The 17882-nt window shown below is 51.6% G+C and overlaps 1 protein-coding gene across 1 annotated transcript; it reads right to left on the reverse strand.

Moving 5' to 3' along the window:
• Positions 1–23: 23 nt before the first annotated feature.
• SUMO3 (small ubiquitin like modifier 3) lies at positions 24–10852 on the reverse strand. Its single transcript, XM_044751139.2, has 4 exons — positions 10587–10852; positions 4924–5052; positions 3005–3076; positions 24–1420 (listed from the first exon to the last, which is right to left on the reverse strand). The coding sequence occupies exons 1-4, from the start codon at positions 10605–10607 to the stop codon at positions 1328–1330; spliced, it is 315 nt and encodes a 104-aa protein (XP_044607074.1). The 5' UTR covers positions 10608–10852; the 3' UTR covers positions 24–1327.
• Between the last annotated feature and the right edge of the window lie 7030 nt (positions 10853–17882).

Consider the following 17882-nt stretch of genomic DNA (forward strand, 5'->3'; position numbering starts at 1 on the left):
GTAGTATTTAATATAAGCCAAGAGACAGAATACCAAACTATATTTACTGTTTACAGTAGTAAAGGACAACAAATAATGTATAAATTGGTGAATAAACACAACAGAGCCAGCAGACGACCCGCCCACACCCCAACAGCAAAACACAAACGAAATGAGAACATCTTCAGCAAAATTTCAGGCAAGCAAGAGGTGACGGTCGTGGTCACACTGTCCAGGTGACTACACAAGGCAGAGAAGGCCATCAGGCAGCAGTGGATCCATACAGAAGAACAGCAGAACTATCAAAGTTTAATTGGTACAGATCCCAAAATGTTTCACAGAACTGAAATCACATACTAACGCATAAACTCCATACCTACTTGGAAGGCGGCGCCGCACGAGTCCATGAGAAGAGCATGAAGTCATCTGTCCACGGGCTTCATTTGCAACCACACTTTGAAGTAGCTCTTTTACACAAAAACGTAACTGCAAATTCAGCAATACGTAATCTTATGTGTTTATATATAGACCATAATTATTCATCAGAAGCAAATACTAGAAGAAATCTGAGGCCATGGCACTATTACCAAGTGAGCAATGTGGGGATTACTTTGTTCTATGTGAAGAAAAGGGGAAAAGCCAATTTGCACTGTGCCACACTTTGCCCATGCAGCATCTCCTAGGCACTGGGCAGTAGGTGATGGGTCCTGGGCCCCTGACCCACCCAAGGGATGCTTAAGGAGCAGGGCGCCCAGGCCCATGTTACTGAAGGACTTTTGCCCTTTTAAGAAGCACTCCAGTATCTTCCCTTCAACTTTACCATATTCTGACAAAACTTAAATTTGCAATATTTAGCATTTAAAAAAACCTGTACCTACAAGAAATAGTAAGCGAAAGTTTGTCTCCCATCTCCACCATGCCCCCAAAACTTGTCCAACGGAAGCACCTCCATTGTGGTGGTGGAGTTCTCTACATGATTGGAATAAGCAGTGGGGGTGGGGAGGGGATCAATACCTGGACAAGATCCCCCTCTGGACTCAAAGTAGGCATTCAGGCCACGAGTGTGGGGGACATCTTATAGGAGAGGGGGAAAAAACAAAAATGAAAGCAAAAATAAACCCCAAGACCTTGCAACTCATTTTGCCTAAACAAAGATGACAACTGAGATTGGCCCGCCTTTGGCGGTGGCTTCATCCCTGCAGAGCGGAGTTGCGCTCGCAGTACGTCAGAGCGGGAAGTAATCCTGGTGGAGGTCCTGGGCTTCTGCAGACTCCTTTGTGATTGGCATGGTCACGTGTTCACTATTCAATAGCAAATGCAAGGACGGCGACACGTGGGGATGGTCCCTCTAGAGGCTGCACCCCGAGAGGCAGCTGGTCTCCCTCGAGCCCCCTGTCTGCTGCTGGAACACGTCAATGGTGTCTTCGTCCTCCATCTCCAGCTGGCAGGGTCGTTGTGACGGGCACAGCGAGAGAGGGGGAAGCTGTTAGTTTTCTCACCATGATGCACAACCGACTCCCGTGCTCACTGAGCTGTTCCCTGGGCCAGAGCGCCGCCTGACGCACTCTGTGCCGCCCTCACGGGTGACGCGCAGGCAAAGCGGCTTAGGTTTGGATTTCAATAAGCCCTACTCATTCACCACGCTTTCCCTAACAAACTCACACAAGAACATCCTAAGTTAAGGACTTTAACAGAGAGAAAAACTGAGTCTCATTAAAAAAATAAACAAGTGTCTAAAATTTTTACTGAAAATTACACGAAGTCAGATTCCATTAGAAATATCCCATGAGCAGCACTGAATCCTAGGGACTAGCAGGGGCCATGCACTTTCTAACAAGTGCAGTGGACCACGCTTGTGAAATCCAGAGCAAACGAAATCACAAAGGATCCACCAGCATAAGGGATCCACTGCTGGCTCCCCTGCCCGCTCCCTCACAACCAGGGCGGAGACAGTGCGAACACCTCCAGCCTGCTTCTCTCTTTCTCACACAGCAGGCACGCGAATATCTCCCTGATCTTTGTCATTCTCTGAACAAAAGGAAGCTTTTGCCAATTTCATACAGAGACTAACCAAGGCCAGAGGCAGTAATGGTTCTCAGAAATGCAGAGAAGTACCGTCTGGGCTGGCAAGGACCCTCTCCTGCTGCAGACACTGCCTGGGCGGTAGCCAGAGTGACAGGCTGGAGGGATAGCCGGGCTCCTAAAGCCAGCGAGCTCCCCGCACCGCCCAGGGCAAGCCCTACCCAGGAATCCTCCCAGGGCCGACACTGTCTCAGCAGTGGAGGAGTTCCTAAAGTGGGCAGGTGTAAAATCTCTTGATCTGCAGCCCTTTCACACAAAACAATCAATTCTCACAACTTTGTAAAGGAGAAAAAACATATCATCTCTGCTTTACAGTCAGACAAGACTGAGACTCCAAGAGATCCAGGGGCTCTCGATCAAAGTCACCCCGCTGACAGATGACTAGAGCTGCCGCTGGAAGCTCAGCCGTCTATTTCCAAGTCCAGATGCTCTCACCACAGTGGGATGCACCACCACACAAGGGACCGATGCCTGCGGATTTGCGTGTGTGGTGGGCACATGCTTAAGAAAAACTGCTGACTGACAACCATGTGTGTGCATTCTCCTTTCCACCCACACCCCCATGCATAAGTGCTTAAAGAGCATGAGAATCAAGCCAGTAATTTAGCTACAAATTGACGAACGTTGCAAATTCAGTGTCCAGACTACAGGTGGATGGGAACTGAGTCTGTCCCACACCCTTCTCTGTGAGCCTGGACCGCCTCTGCTGAGCACCCGGCCCTCCTGCTCCACCCTCCTGACACGGAGGATGATTTCTGACAAAGTGCATTTTTCACATTTGAAAAACTGAACTTCAAAATTAAATAATCTAATAATTAAACCCATTAGGAAAATATAAGGTATGCTATATGAGCACCAATCAGTAACTCTCAAATAAGAGTATTCCAAATGGTCACTGCAAATCAGAGGCAGCCTCGAGTGTGCACAAAGCCGGCGCTCATACCTGTGCTGGGGTATCTGTTTCATTAATTGGTTGCCCATCAAACCTGAATCTAATCTGTCTCATTGACAAGCCCTGAAAAGAAAAAGCAATTATCATTAAATATTTCCAGATAACACATTAATCCAAAAAAACCCAAATATTTATATCAGAATTCTGAATATACAGATTTATGAGGTTAATTATAAAAACTCACCAGTGGGCCTACAATCTATTTCATGTGCTGCTCCAACACCAATACTTTCAGACACCACTGTTCCAACATCTTCCAGCCCCTGGTCCCTTGCCCTCAGCCACCCCTCTCACTTCCCTCCAGACGCCAAGCAGAATTTCTACCCTGTCGGCACCACCATTTCCTACCCTTTAAAAAATTCTCAGAGAGAAACAGGTCAGGTGACAATGAGGCATGTGATAAGCAGACTGCATGAAACTAGGAAGCAGTCCCAAAGATTCTGGCCCTGAGAAAGGCAGCAGGAGGGCACTTTGCATCCGAAAAGGAGCCCATGCAGCCTTTCTGCATCCCGGGAATGGGGACATGGTCAAGGTGCAGAAACATTTCCTTTTCAAGAGCAGTTCTGATTTCACTGAACAGGGCAGACAGAATTAAAACACGCATCTCTGCTCCCCCGAAGCCCTACTCAAAAAACATAAAGAAAAAGGGCAGAAACAGCAAAGAGAACGAGACAGGGGACCGGCCAGTGGACAAGGGACACACACGCAAGCACACGCACACTGACGCAGACGTGCACAGACACACGCAGGAGTGCACACCCCCCCGATGCACACACGCACACTGACGCAGACGTGCACAGACACACGCAGGAGTGCACACCCCCCCGATGCACACACGCACACTGACGCAGACGTGCACAGACACACGCAGGAGTGCACACCCCCCCGATGCACACACGCACACTGACGCAGACGTGCACAGACACACGCAGGAGTGCACACACCCCCGATGCACACACGCACACTGACGCAGACGTGCACAGACACACGCAGGAGTGCACACACCCCCGATGCACACACGCACACTGACGCAGACGTGCACAGACACACGCAGGAGTGCACACCCCCCCGATGCACACACGCACACTGACGCAGACGTGCACAGACACACGCAGGAGTGCACACCCCCCCGATGCACACACGCACACTGACGCAGACGTGCACAGACACACGCAGGAGTGCACACCCCCCCGATGCACACACGCACACTGACGCAGACGTGCACAGACACACGCAGGAGTGCACACCCCCCCGATGCACACACGCACACTGACGCAGACGTGCACAGACACACGCAGGAGTGCACACCCCCCCGATGCACACACGCACACTGACGCAGACGTGCACAGACACACGCAGGAGTGCACACCCCCCCGATGCACACACGCACACTGACGCAGACGTGCACAGACACACGCAGGAGTGCACACCCCCCCGATGCACACACGCACACTGACGCAGACGTGCACAGACACACGCAGGAGTGCACACCCCCCCGATGCACACACGCACACTGACGCACACGTGCACAGACACACGCAGGAGTGCACACACCCCCGATGCACACACGCACACTGACGCAGACGTGCACAGACACACGCAGGAGTGCACACACCCCGATGCACACACGCACACTGACGCAGACGTGCACAGACACACGCAGGAGTGCACACACCCCCGATGCACACACGCACACTGACGCAGACGTGCACAGACACACGCAGGAGTGCACACACCCCCGATGCACACATGCACACAGACATGCACGTGCACTGACACACGTGCACACAGATGCTTCCAGGACAATGGACTCTGAACAGCCTGGACACTTGGTGACATTAAGTCACTGCTAATCTAAGTTAAAGGAGTCCCTGCTCAGCCTTGGGGGCCGCTCCCAGGGCCCGGCGCACCTGCCTCTCGCAGTACGCCTTCATCAGCTTGCTCAGTGGGGTGTGTCTCTTGATTTTGAACTGGACCACAGAGCCGTCCTGCCCGGCCACCTTCAGGTTGATGTGGTCATTCTCTGTCTTCACTCCCTCCTGCAAAAGAGATGTGAAACGGGGCCTCAACGCCATGTCTCAAAATAACCACCATTTTAAAGGGCAAGTCTTTAGGTAATTGCTGGGGTTTTTTTTAAGTCATTAAAACCAACCTAATTCTTAAAATTCTCCAGCACTCCCAGTCACTCATGCAGTTGTTTTATTTTTACACAGAATTTATTTTTAACTTCTACTTGTTAAGCATCCACATGTAAGGAAATGCAATGCAAATCTACAGAGTTTTCACAGATTGTTAATTCAAAGAAAAAATCTGCTTCACAAATCTAGAACAAAACTGAGAGAAATCCATCTTTTATAAGGTTACTCTCACAAAACCAGGAAAAACACATACTCGTAGCTTATCTATGATTACATAGGACTAGTAAAGTAAAACAAAACCTTTAGGACAGAGGAAACTACAGCAGGTGCAGTGGTGCCAGGAGGCCCAGCTCGCTGAGCTTTCCCCTCCTGGCACTCATGACAACCTTGCGGGGGCCGCGGCCCTCAAGCAGCTTCTAGTTTCAGTCAGGCAACCTCAAGGGGAGTCATTCAGGGTATTTTACCTTCATGTGACTCACGATATACTCAAAGCTCCAAAACAATTACATAACTGGGGCTCCTTGTCCCCAGGACATACAACGGGCAGTGACGCAGGAAATCTGTGTCCAGCAGGGAGGCCCAGGCTGAGTGAGGCCTGTGACCCGAGCACAACGCCCGGTGGTCCTGCCCCAAAGGGCCAGGGCCTCCCTTACCTGCACTGCGTGGGACTAGGAGCCATTTATTTCTGAACAAAACCATGAAGCTGATCCGAGTCCATCTGAAAGTAGGTTGTGACGGAAATCACGTGTCTTTCGCATGTCCTCCCACTGACACTCCCATCTCTTCCTGGGCGTCATCTGTCATGGGGTCACCTGTCGTGTGGTCATCTGTCCTGTGGCTGAAGGAGCCGCCTACCCTTGGTGCTGAGTGCTGAGCTCCGGGAGGATTCCGCACTCCCTCTGTGTTCCTGACCCTTTTCTCCCCTGCGGGGGGCTGGGCCCTGGGTCCCCTCCCTGTGCCCCTGTGAAGCCTCATTCACAGAGGGGACCAGGGTGTCCCTGAGGCCACATCCATGCTGTGGCTCCCAAAGATCCCGAGTGGGCGTGCTCTGTCCAGAGCTCCAAGTGGCCGAGAAGTGGCCCCAGGAGGCAAGACTCAAGCAATGGGGCTGAAGGTGGACATCCTGGGGCGACCCTTACCCCCCACTGCAGCCAGGCACCAGCTGGGCCTTCCCTTTCCAGACCGCGGACTCTAATGTGGGGAGAACCAGGCAATGCAAAAAGGGGCACTTGGTGACCTGAGGACAGGATGGAGCTGGGGTCCCCACCCCAGAGACAAAGGATGCATTTGCTTTTTTTTTTTCCAAATAAAGATTTCATTTTGAACTAATTTTACGTTCACAGAAAAGTTGCAAAACAGAGATGGAGAGTGCTCCTGTACACCCTGGCCCGGTTACCCCTTATGTTAACATAGCACACACCTGTGACACACCTGTCACACCTAAGAGGCCAACACTGGCACATCACTAGCAACGGAACCCCACGCTATTTTGGTATTTCACCAGTTTTTCCACTAATGTCCTTTTTTCTGTTCCAGGAGCCAAACCACAGTGTCACAATGCATTTAGAGATGATTGTTTTTCAATGTTTTTATTGTGTTAAAATACAAGTAACATAAAATTTATCATTTTAACCATTTTCAGTGGTATTAAATATATTCACAATGTGGTACAACCATGATCATCATCCATCTCCAGAACTCTTCCCACCTAGTAAAACTGAAACCCTGTCCCCATCAAACACAAACTCCCCATCCCCGCCCCCGGCCCCTGGCACCCACCACCTACTTTCTGTCTGTGTGAATATGATGATTCTAGGAACCTCATGTAAGTGGAATCATACAGTATTTGTCCTCTTGTGACTGGCTTATTTCACTCAGTACCGTGTTCTCCAGGTTCCTCCACGTCATAGTGCGTGTCAGAATTTCACTCCTTTTTAAAGCTGAATCGTACACATTCCATCGTACGGATGGACCACGGTTCGTTTACCCATTCGTCCGTCAGTGGACACCTGCGTTGGTTCCGTGCTTTAGCTGTTGCGAGTAGCGCTGTGATGAACACGGCTGCACAGATGTCGCCTTGAGACTCTGCTTCCGGTTCCTTTGGATAAATACCCAGAATGGAACCGCTGGGTCACATGGTGGTTCTAGGTTTAATTTTTTGAGGAAACTCCGTACTGTTTTCCACAGCAGCTGTACCATGTTACATTCCCACGAACAGTGGGACAACAACAAGAGTTCCCCATCCTCACCAGTGCTTTTCTGTTTTTTGGATAGTAGCCATTCCCACAGACGTGAGGTGGTGCCTCACTGCAGTTGTGAATTGCGCTTCCCTAATGATTACTGATGTTGAGCATCTTTTCATGTTCCTTTTGGCCCTTACACGTTTTCTTTGGAAAAAGGTCTAAAGTCCTCTGCCTAGTTTTGAATTGGTTTGCTTGTTTTTCTGTTGTTGTTGAGTTGTAGGAGTTCTCTATATTCTGGATATTAACCCCTTATCAGGCATGTGACTTGCAAATATCTTCTCCCTTCTGTGGCTGCTTTTGATTCTGTTCATAGTGTCTTTTGATGCACAAAATTTTTAAATTTTCATGAAGTCCAATTTGTCTATTTTTTTGTCACCTCTGGTGTCATATTTAAGAAATCTTTACCAAATCCCATGCCGTGAAGCTTCTGTCCATGTTTTCTTCTAAGACTATTACTGTTTTACATCTTACGTTTAGGTCCTTGATCCATTTCGAGTTGATTTTGGTATGTGGTGTCAAGGAGGATCCAACGTCATTCTTTGGCAGGTAGAGAGAGGATGCATTTGCTTTTTAATGAAAAGATATGGGTGTGTTCAAAACACACAGATGCAGGGACCAGGACACATAACAAGCAGAAGCCCAGGGCAGGGGCTGCAGACTGGGCAGAGGCAGCGGCAGGAGGGGCTCACGGGGCCATGGGCTCCAGCCTCCTCGGCACACTAGTGCAGGCAGGGAAGGCCCCAGGCGCCTCTCCCCTCTAACGGAGGGAAACCAAGAACCAATGGCCTGTCCCTGACCCCTGGTGAATTCCTAATAAACAAGGAGTAAAAGGAAAGAAAGAAACCCTGAAAACAATGACCGCAATTCACTACAGTCAGTCCCCTTCCTTGGCTATCCAGAGGAGGCAGAAACTGTCTTCCCAACCAAACCACAAGGTTTTCTTTCCAGCCCCATGATAGCCTGGGGGTGCACCCCCTACCTGCTCCTCTCAGGGCCCAGGGTAGAGAGCAGCTCCTGGAGCCAGGAGCGAGTGACTCAGCAGGCAGCGAGGGCGTGGTAGGCAAGAACGAGGCATGTGAGGCACAACCTTTGGTCGTTTTGAAAGTAGCTAAAAAAGTTCATTCAACTGAATTGGACCAAAGATGTTGAAGATGTGGGAGAATTAAGTTTAAACACACTGAAAAAATGAGCATTATATATATTTCACTGTATCTAAAATTCAATAAGAGGAAGCCACCTAGAAAAACAAAGAAAGGCATTTATATTTGGCCTAGAAGTGGTATAAAAAGCTGAGTTAGCACCAAAATGTAAAGAGCCACGGCGGCTCCAACTGCATCTGGAGGCTTTCCTGGAGTGTGACCTTTTCTCAAAGCACCACAGGGGAGTGCAGGCTTCCAGTCTCCCTCCTGACCATGGGCTCCGAGACCATGGGCTCCACTCGGGTCCATCCCAACCACAGCTCGGCCTCCCCTGCGCACTGGGTCAGCGCCGGGTCCCAGTCTCAGCTGCAGAGGGGGGGCAATCTCCAGCACCAGGCTGGTATCAGAGGAAGCCTTTGTGCAAAGCATTCAACTCAACAGCAGATCTTCCACCCCGTCAAAAAAATAGACCCTACAGTGCAGATGAAAAGCTTCAGGAACTGGTTTTTAATAAGAACAGTTACAACCGTGGACCTCCCCAAGGAGTGAGAGCCAATGCTTCGGAGTGAAAAGAGCACACGGGAGAGCCAAATGGGGACGCGTGGAGCACAGCAGAAGGCACCACGGGGAGGGGTGGGCGAAAATCCCCAGGAGACGAGGTGGGGTGGGTGCACACCTGAGAAAGCAATGGGGACTGGTGGGTGCACACCTGACGACAGCGATTTGGGGGGGCCGCACATCTGAGGACAGTGATGGGGAGGGGTGGGCGCACACCTGACGACCGCGATGGGGAGGGGCGGAACGGTGGGTGCGCACCCGAGGGCGCCGCGGCGGGACTTTCCAGGCCGGCAGTGTGCGCGGACAGTCAGGAGGCCTCGCCGCCTGTCCCCAGCCTGCGCCCTCTCCGCGCTCCGCAGTGAGGACTGGGGAGGGGGCCGCGTCGACACGCCTCGGCAGACACGGCCAGGGCCCGACTCGCGTCCGCGGTCCCAACGTGAGGGGCTGCAGTAGGGGAGGGTCTCGGCGAGGGAGGAGGTCCTGAGGGAGGGCGGCCCGGAGAGAAAGTAGGGACGCGGGGTTCCAGTCGAAGGGGGCGTTGTGGGGTTACGTCAAGGCTAGGGGACGCCCGGGAGTGGGGTAGCGGCGGGGAACGGGGGGCCGTTTCTCCGCGAAGGAGGTGGCAGCGTCCGAGATCCCCGCACTCCGGGGTCCGAGCGCGGGTGAGGGTGGGGGGACCCGGGCCAGGGCTCCCGGGGCGGGAGGGTCCAGATGCCGCAGGGTTCCCGGAGTCGGCGGGTGCCGGCGGGGAGAGGGCCGTGGTGGCGGGGCATCTCGACGAAGGAGAGGTTCCCTGCGAGGGGGCTCTGGGCTACCGGCGCCCCCCCACCCCGGCCGCCCAGCCCTCGGAGCGCCGCGTCGGACCCACCCCAGACCGCGCGCGTCCCCATTCCGTCTCGGGCGCGGCTCCCGGGGGTGGGGCGGGGCCTAGCCGGGGGCGGGGCCCGAGCAAACGGGGGCGGAGCCTTACGGGGGTGGAGCCTGGGCGGAGGGCGGGGTGGGGCCGGGGAGGCGGGGGCGGAGCCTGGGCAGAGGGCGGAGCCTGGGCGGAGGGCGGGGTGGGGCCGGGGAGGCGGGGGCGGAGCCTGGGCGGAGGGCGGGGTGGGGCCGGGCAGGCGGGGGCGGAGCCTGGGCGGAGGGCGGGGTGGGGCCGGGGAGGCGGGGGCGGAGCCTGGGCGGAGGGCGGGGTGGGGCCGGGCAGGCGGGGGCGGAGCCTGGGCGGAGGGCGGAGCCTGGGCGGAGGGCGGGGTGGGGCCGGGGCAGGCGGGGGCGGAGCCTGGGCGGGGCAGGGCGCCGCCGGGCGGGGGGAGGGGAGCCGAGCGGCGCGGCGCAGGGGGAGGGGAGCGAAGGGTAGGGGGCGCGGGAGGCCCCGCCGGCGCCGCTCTCCCGGGTCCCGGAGGCCGCGCGGGGCGGCGGAAGGCGCCTGGTACGCGAGCGGTGGCGGCGCGGGCGGGGAGCCGAGCCTGGGGACCGGCCCGCGCCCTTTGGTCCTTACCTTGGGCTTCTCCTCGGACATGGCTGCGCGCGGCGGCGGGAGGCGGCGGCGGGGAAGCAGGTAGCGCCGGAGCGGGCGAGTCTCGCTCTCGGCCCGCCGCTCTCCCGCCGCAACTGCTCGCGGGGCCGCGCTTTGCCCCCCAAATCCCGGCGCGCCGGTTGGCCGGCGCGGGGTCACGTGGTTGTGCGCGTGCACGATGCGCGCGCCCCTGGGCGTCGGGCGCGCGCCCAGCCGGGCTGAAGTTCCAGACCGTTGGAAATGCGTCACGGGGCGGGGCCGGCGCGATCCCGGCCGTCCAGACGCTCCGGGGCGCACAGCAGCGGGGGCGCACTGGGACCTGGGGGTGCACGGGTCACCGGGGCGCACGGAGACCTGGGGGCGCTAGAGCACCGAAGGACCTAGGTGGCGTTCAGCACAGCTAGGTTCCCAGGGGGTCACACAGGGGCCTGGGGGGAGCTCTGGGCAGCGAGGGGCGCGGGGGGCGCTCCGAGAGTCGAGGCCATCAGGCTGGGGCAGTTGTGGGGTCAGGGACCAGGACTGGTGCGTTATCTCGGGACCTGAGAAGAGCCTGTCCGCCTCCTCAGTGCCCTAGTCTACCGACCTGGTTCCGCGCCCACTGTGGCTCAGCCCACCAAGCGCGGGCGCACCCCGTTCTTCCCTGTGTCAGAGGAAAAAAAGAAAATAAGGCCAGTCTGGAGAACCATCTCCAGTGGCCAAAGGGGACCTGGGTGAGTGAGTGGTACCTTGAGAGGCAACCCTTGAAAAGGCTCTCTTCACCTTCACGGAGGAGCAGGAGCCAAACGTCAGGGCATGAAGACCTGTGGGGTGGAGGAGGAAAGCAGTTCAACGCTGAGCCCCATGGGCTCCGTGCGCTGAGGACACATTGCATTTGTTCCTTTCGCAGGCACACACACTTCTAAGTCTGAGTCCTTCATCCAGAGCTCCAGGGGGACAGAGACCTAAGACGGATCAGGGATGTGGAATGGCTCTCTGTCAACTTCTCGCTCCAAGCTTAGCCAGGCTTCACTCTCTGTGGCTTCCTTTTCTCCCCTTTTCTAGTCCCGTTGGGCCTTCTGAACCTGGCCGTTGGAAGCTGAGCCCCTGGGGAAGATGGCGGGAGGGGTGCAGGAGGCCCTCTTGTGACCGTTTTGCTAACGTTTCAGGAGTGCATACTGCACCAGGTGCCAGGGCTCTACACCTAGTCCTCGAAATAACCCGTTCTGCAGGTGAGGAAGTTGAGGCACTCAGAGGTTCAATTACATGCCTGAGGTCCCAGCGTTGGTAAGTGGTGCAGCTGGGATTCGAGCACAGGCAGTTGATCAGTGAGCTTGACCAGTGTGCTCTCCTGCCTGTCTGGGCTAAGCCAGGGTGAAACCCCCCCAAGATGGGTACTCAGGCGGCCACGGGGAACATGCTAGAGAATGGGGGCCTTAGTCGGGACATCCTTTCAGTGCTTGAGCCATGCATCCTTGAAAGGCCCTGGCTCTTCTTGTCCTCCCTCTCATAATCCTCAGGCCCTCAGATGAAGTGGACCAGTGACAGCTGAAATTTATCTAACGCTGAGGGTGGACCAGATGTGCTGCCAAGCTTTCATCATCCCACTCAAGCCTCACAATACTCTGGAGCAAGGACCCTCATGATCCCTGTTTTGTCAATTAGGGAACGAAGGTTTGGGGGAAGACGGACAGCACAGAGTCGTGCAGCCAGGAAATAGCAGGGTCTGGATTTGAACCTAAGAGGCTGAACAGTTCGCATCCTGTCTGAGTAAGGCCCAGCCGACCAGGTTCCCCTCATTTCCTGTTAAAACCACAAGGCCATGGAGCCAAGTTTTCATGGACTTTAATTTCACAAACCATCTTTGACTCTTAAAACTCCACTTTCTTGGCTAGAGGAGAAGGGGGCTCCCCAAAATTGGGCTGCCATGTCACAGGTTGATGACGTCTCTCCATGAAAGGTGTGGTCAGAGCGAACCTCCTATGTCAGTCAGGTCCAAGGTCTCTTTTATCCTGGAATCAGGACCGTGACTCATCTTGGTGAAAGGCTCTCCAGGTAGAACGGTCAGCTCTAACTGTGCTCCTGGGAGAGGGGAGCCTCCAGGAACCAGAGCCTTCCAGGACAGAGATGGACAAGGGGGATCAGAACCAGCACCCCCACAAGATTGTTGGCTCTGGTGGGCAGTGTTTGTACCCATCATCCGTCGTTGACTAAGACACCATCAATTATAAAGCATGACATTGTGTGTGCCACAAACACGTTAAACTATGACAGGTTATGGATGGAAGACATATGCTGGTTTCAGAATTATTAAAGTGTGGGGAAAAAAGTAACTTAGAATCAGTGAAACAGTATCTAAATGTGTTACAATAAAAAATTAGTTAAACTATGGTCCATTCATATAATGAAAGGCTGTCATTATTTAAAGAAATGTGTAGAAAAAGAGTAGTTGATAACAAGAAAAGAGCTCATATAAAGTTGGTGAATTTTGGAAAGCAAATTACAAAACTATTGTGGTCTTGAATAACCGGAAACTCTGTGTAAAATATTTTGAAAATCTGTTTGAAGATATCAAATAGCTGCCAAAACAAAGAAGACTTTCTTCTGAGGCGTGAAGATCTCAGAAAGAAGTGAAGTGGGTTTTCCCTCTGAGGCATTTGGTGATTAATATGATGTGTTAGCTTGGGCTGCCATAACAAAATACAAAAGATTGGGCAGCTTAAACAATGGACATTTGCTTTCTGTCTGTTCTGGAGGTTAGAAGTCCAAGATCAAGGCACCAACAGGGTTGCTTTCTGGTGAGGGCTCTCTCCTTGGCTTGTAGGGGGCTGCCACCTCTCTGTCATCACACAGCCTTTCCTCTGCATGTGCACGGATATAGGGAGAGGAAGAGAGAGAGACACATGCAGTCCGTGATAGATGCAGTGGACAAGAAGTCGAGACACTGAGCAGAGCCTTTGAGTCTCATGGGATGGGGAGACAACAGTTGGCATGGCCCATTGCAAGATAGGCTCCGATATATAACCCAGACCTTCAAATGGAGCACTGGCGCCTACAACAGAGGAGTAAGGCTGAGGTGTAAATAGGTCAGTCCTCACAAAGACTGAAACCCAGCTTCCAAACAGCTCATTCCCAAATTGGAGTACACTGACCTGTTCTCCTTCCCATCACCAGCTTGAAGCAAAGAAAATCTCTGGAGGAAAATGGCATCATCTAATGGCATTAAATACCTTCACACACAGTATCCAGAATTAAATAAAAGTTTAAAAGGAAGCCAGGAGACAAATTATCCAAAACCAAGGAAAAAATACACAAAATAGTAACAAATCCACAGGGGCAGGATAGTGGCATTATCAGACACAGACTTTAAAGTAACTTTAAATAATATGTTCAGGGAAATAGATTATGAGATGGAAATTTTCAGCAGAGAAGTGGAAGCTATAAAAAAGAATCAAATGGAAATTTGAAAACAAAAATACCATCTCTGAAATTATGAATTCAGTAGATGGTTTTAACAACAGATTAGACACAGTGGAAGAGATGGCTGTGAACTGGGAGATAGGTCAGAAGAAAATATTCAGACAGAAGCAGAGGGAGAAAAAAAGTATGGAAAATACAGTAAAAGGCCTAAGAGCCATATAGAATATGGTGGAACGATCTAATATGTTTGTAAAATGGAGTCCCAGAAGGAGAGAAAAGAAGAGGCCAGAAGATGTATTTGAAGAGGGAGTAAAAGAGGATTTTGCAAAATTCACCAAAGATAACAAACCACATTTTACAGGGAAACTACCAACCCCAATCAGAATAAATACAAAGGCAGCCACACCTGGGTATATGACAGTGAGCCTGCTGAAGACAAAGACAAAGACAACGTCAGCCAGATATTTAGAGGAGAAACAAAGATGTCTGACTTTGCAACAGAAACGTGAAAGCCAAGTGACAGCAGAATAGCATCTACAAAGTGCTGAAAGGAAATGCCTACATACAGCTCTATACCAAATAAGACTGTTATATAAAATACAGGGAAAACTTCATTGTATAAATTCAGAGAGCTGGCATCGAAGCTTTGTTGTCTTCCTTTAAGCTTTGGGTCCCCTCTCTAATCCACCTGCTATTATCAACTTTTCAGAGTCCTCGGATAGTTGCTTAGTCCATCTTGTCCACACCAGAAGTCTCGCCTTCATTTTTGAAATATATTTTGCTGGGTATAGAAATCAGAGTTTAAAGTCTTTAAAGGTATCATTTCATTGTTCTCATTGTCAGAAGACATTCTGGACCCAGCCCTTTGGGGGGTCTTCTGTCTCTGAAGAGGAAACAGGGTCACTGATTAAGTCCCACACCAAGATCTAAGGACATAAGGCCTGCCTAAAAGTGGGCCTGGACCAGGGCAACAGAGTTGTACCTGCCACCCCGCTTCCAGGATAGCAGCACCAAGGAACGGGTTGGAGCGGCCCATCATAGTGAGTCAGGGGCGAGAGCCTGGAGAGAGACCCTCCCCAGGGTGCAGGTGCACAGGGAAGGCCTAGAGTTGAAGATGGAGCAGGAACGTTAAGAAAAACCCTCCAGCAAACCATCCTCCACCCTCAGCACAAGGTGCTGCTGGAGGAATTTGAGGCCAGTGGACACTAAAGGTAACCACAGCCACTACAAAACCCAGATCCAGTCAACTCGTAGCCTGCCTGACTTGACCCTTACAATGGCAGCCAAACAGAAGAGGAGTGTCCATTTTCAGATATAAATACTATTAACCTCAGTCTCTATAGTCCTACAGACAATATCTAGCTTTCAGTAAATAATTATAAGACATACAAAAAAGAAGGAAAAAAACCCCACAATCAAGACATGAACATCAGAGCCAGCCCTGATGGCCAAGTGGTTAAAAGTTTGGCACTCACCACTTTGGTGGCCTGGGTTTGCTTCCTGGTTGCAGAACCACACCACTCTTCTGTCAATTCCCCTGCTGTGACAGCAGCTCGCTTAGAAGAACTACAATGACCTACAGCTAGAATATACAACCGTGTACTGGGAGTTTGAGGGGGGAAAAAAAGGAAGATTGCCAACAGGTGTTAGCTCAGGGCAAATCTTTCTCGGCAAAAAAAGACACCAAATTAAGAGAACCAGATATACATTTGACTCAGATGCTGGGATTGTCAGAGAGGATTTATGTTAAGGCTCTGGCGGAAAAGATAAATACCATGAAAAGGGCAGGGGGAGGGTTTCAGCACAGAGATGGAGACTATAAGAAAAATTCCAATGGAAATGCTAGAAATAAAAAAACAGTAAGAGAGATGAAGAATGCCTTCAATAGGCTCATGAGTAGGCTTAACACAGACAAGAAAGAATTGGCAAACTTCCAGATAAGTCCATAGACATTACCCAAACTCAGAACAAAAAGGAAAAAATTCACGGGGGGAGGGGGGTTGGGAAACAGAACAGAGCAAACAAAAGCCCTGGGATAATTTCAAATGGCCTAACATACATGTAATTGGAGTAACAGAAGGCAAAGAGAAGAAATATTTGAAAAAATAATGGCTAAGAATTTTCCAATTATAATGAAAGATACCACAACACAGATCCAAATTCAGAAAACCCCAGCCAGAATTTTAAAGTATATGTATATAATGAAAAGTCATGCCAAGACACATCATATTCCACTGATGGAAACCGAACATAAAGAAAACATCTTAAAGCAGATAGGGGGAGAAAAGACATGTGACATACAGAGGCACAGGGATAAGAACCACAGCACGCCTGATGCAGAAACTATACCAGAAGGCACCAAGGACCATGGAAGGACACCGTCAAAGGTGTTAAACTCAGGTTTCTAAGCCCAGCAAAATATCTCTCAAAAATGAAGCGGAGACTCCTGGTGTGGACAAGACAGAGGAAGAAGCTATCCGAGGGCTTTGAAGGTTAATAATAGCAGGCAGATTAGAGACATCCCCAAAACTTAAAGAAAGACTTAGCGGGGCAACTTTCCAAATGTTCTTCCTCTTTTATCTCCCAGCTTTGACCTGAGGGCAACCCAATGTGTGGTTGCACCCCATGTGCAGACAGCAAAAACTCCAAAAGAAATCCTCTCTCTGGCCAGAGAAGAAGAGACCCTATAAGCCAAATGTGTGGGTTGAACCCAAGGTCTTTGTTTTGTTTTGTTTTTTGCTTTTTTGCTCCTCCAACCCTCTCCCAAAGAGATCCCAATCGTGGAGCTGAACTATGGCGGCAGAATGGGCACCCGGAACCTCAAGAGGAAAACCCATTGTTCTGGCACGGAAACCAGGGAGAGGGGACCCTATAGTCCATAAAGTGTAAGAAAATCCCTTATCTTTTTCCCTCTTGCTTAGCCTTGGGGCAACCCCAGTCACATGACACTGTGGGGCGGTGGGGGTGGTTAAAGCTCCCAGAGAACACCCCCATCTTTGTAACCAAATAACCAGTAAAAGGGGCCCCTGGGAGCTGGTGGATGTGTGGAAACCTGAGAGAGAAGAGAGTTGGAGAAGGAGGTCCCCTAATTCTGTGAAGGAGTCCACACTAATCCCAGGTCCACACCTGCGAGGGGCACACGTGGGCCAGATTAGTGCAATCCCAATCAAAACCTCAGCAGGAATTTCTGTAGAAATCAACACCCTGACTCTAAAATTTATATGGAAAGGCAAAGAACTAAAGGAACTAGAATAGCCAAAACAATTTTGAGAAGAACAACAAAATTAGAGGCCTCACCATCCCCAATTTCAGGACTTAATATAAAGCCACAGTGATCAAACGGCAAAATGACAGACTCAGAGATCACTGGAACAGACCGGAGAACCAGAAGTAGCCTCTCACAATTTGGCCAAGTGATGGCTGACAGAGGGGCAGAGGCAGTGGAGGAAGCGTGGCCTTTCTCTGCAGAAGCAGTTTGCCATGACTCCATCTGGGGCCGTTCCCTAATGAGGTGGGGCCTCCACTCCTGACTGCCTGCTGGCTCCAAACAAGGGTCAGATGCCTTCACAGCACACCAGGAGGACAGGCGGTCCTCAGCAGTTTGTACTGGCAAGGGTCTGGAGAACATCGTAGAAACAGCTTCCAAGCCTGTGAGACCAAGGAGATGAAACAGAGGGTTGACTGGGCTGCGAGCACCAGCCCAGGACTCGGGTTCTAATGTGTTGCCTCAAGCACCTGGGGATGGCGTCGCTTTTCTGGCCAATAGAATCTTGGACCTCACCAAAGTCACTTAGCTTGAAATGATGAACTTCCTGGCATTCTGTAGAGCAATGGTTCTCCAAGTCCGGTCCCCAGACCAGCAGCATCAACATCATCTGGGAA

This window comes from Equus asinus, chromosome 18, assembly GCF_041296235.1.
Source record: "Equus asinus isolate D_3611 breed Donkey chromosome 18, EquAss-T2T_v2, whole genome shotgun sequence".
Taxonomy (NCBI): domain Eukaryota; kingdom Metazoa; phylum Chordata; class Mammalia; order Perissodactyla; family Equidae; genus Equus; species Equus asinus.

Bases quoted from the DNA above. Each gene is read 5' to 3' on its own strand.
- SUMO3 (XM_044751139.2), bottom strand. From the start codon at position 10,607: ATGTCCGAGGAGAAGCCCAAG. The intron at 5,053-10,586 runs GTAAGGACCAAA...TCTCTTTTGCAG, and splicing joins TGTCCGAGGAGAAGCCCAAG to GAGGGAGTGAAGACAGAGAA. The intron at 3,077-4,923 runs GTGCGCCGGGCC...TTTTCTTTTCAG, and splicing joins AGGCGTACTGCGAGAGGCAG to GGCTTGTCAATGAGACAGAT.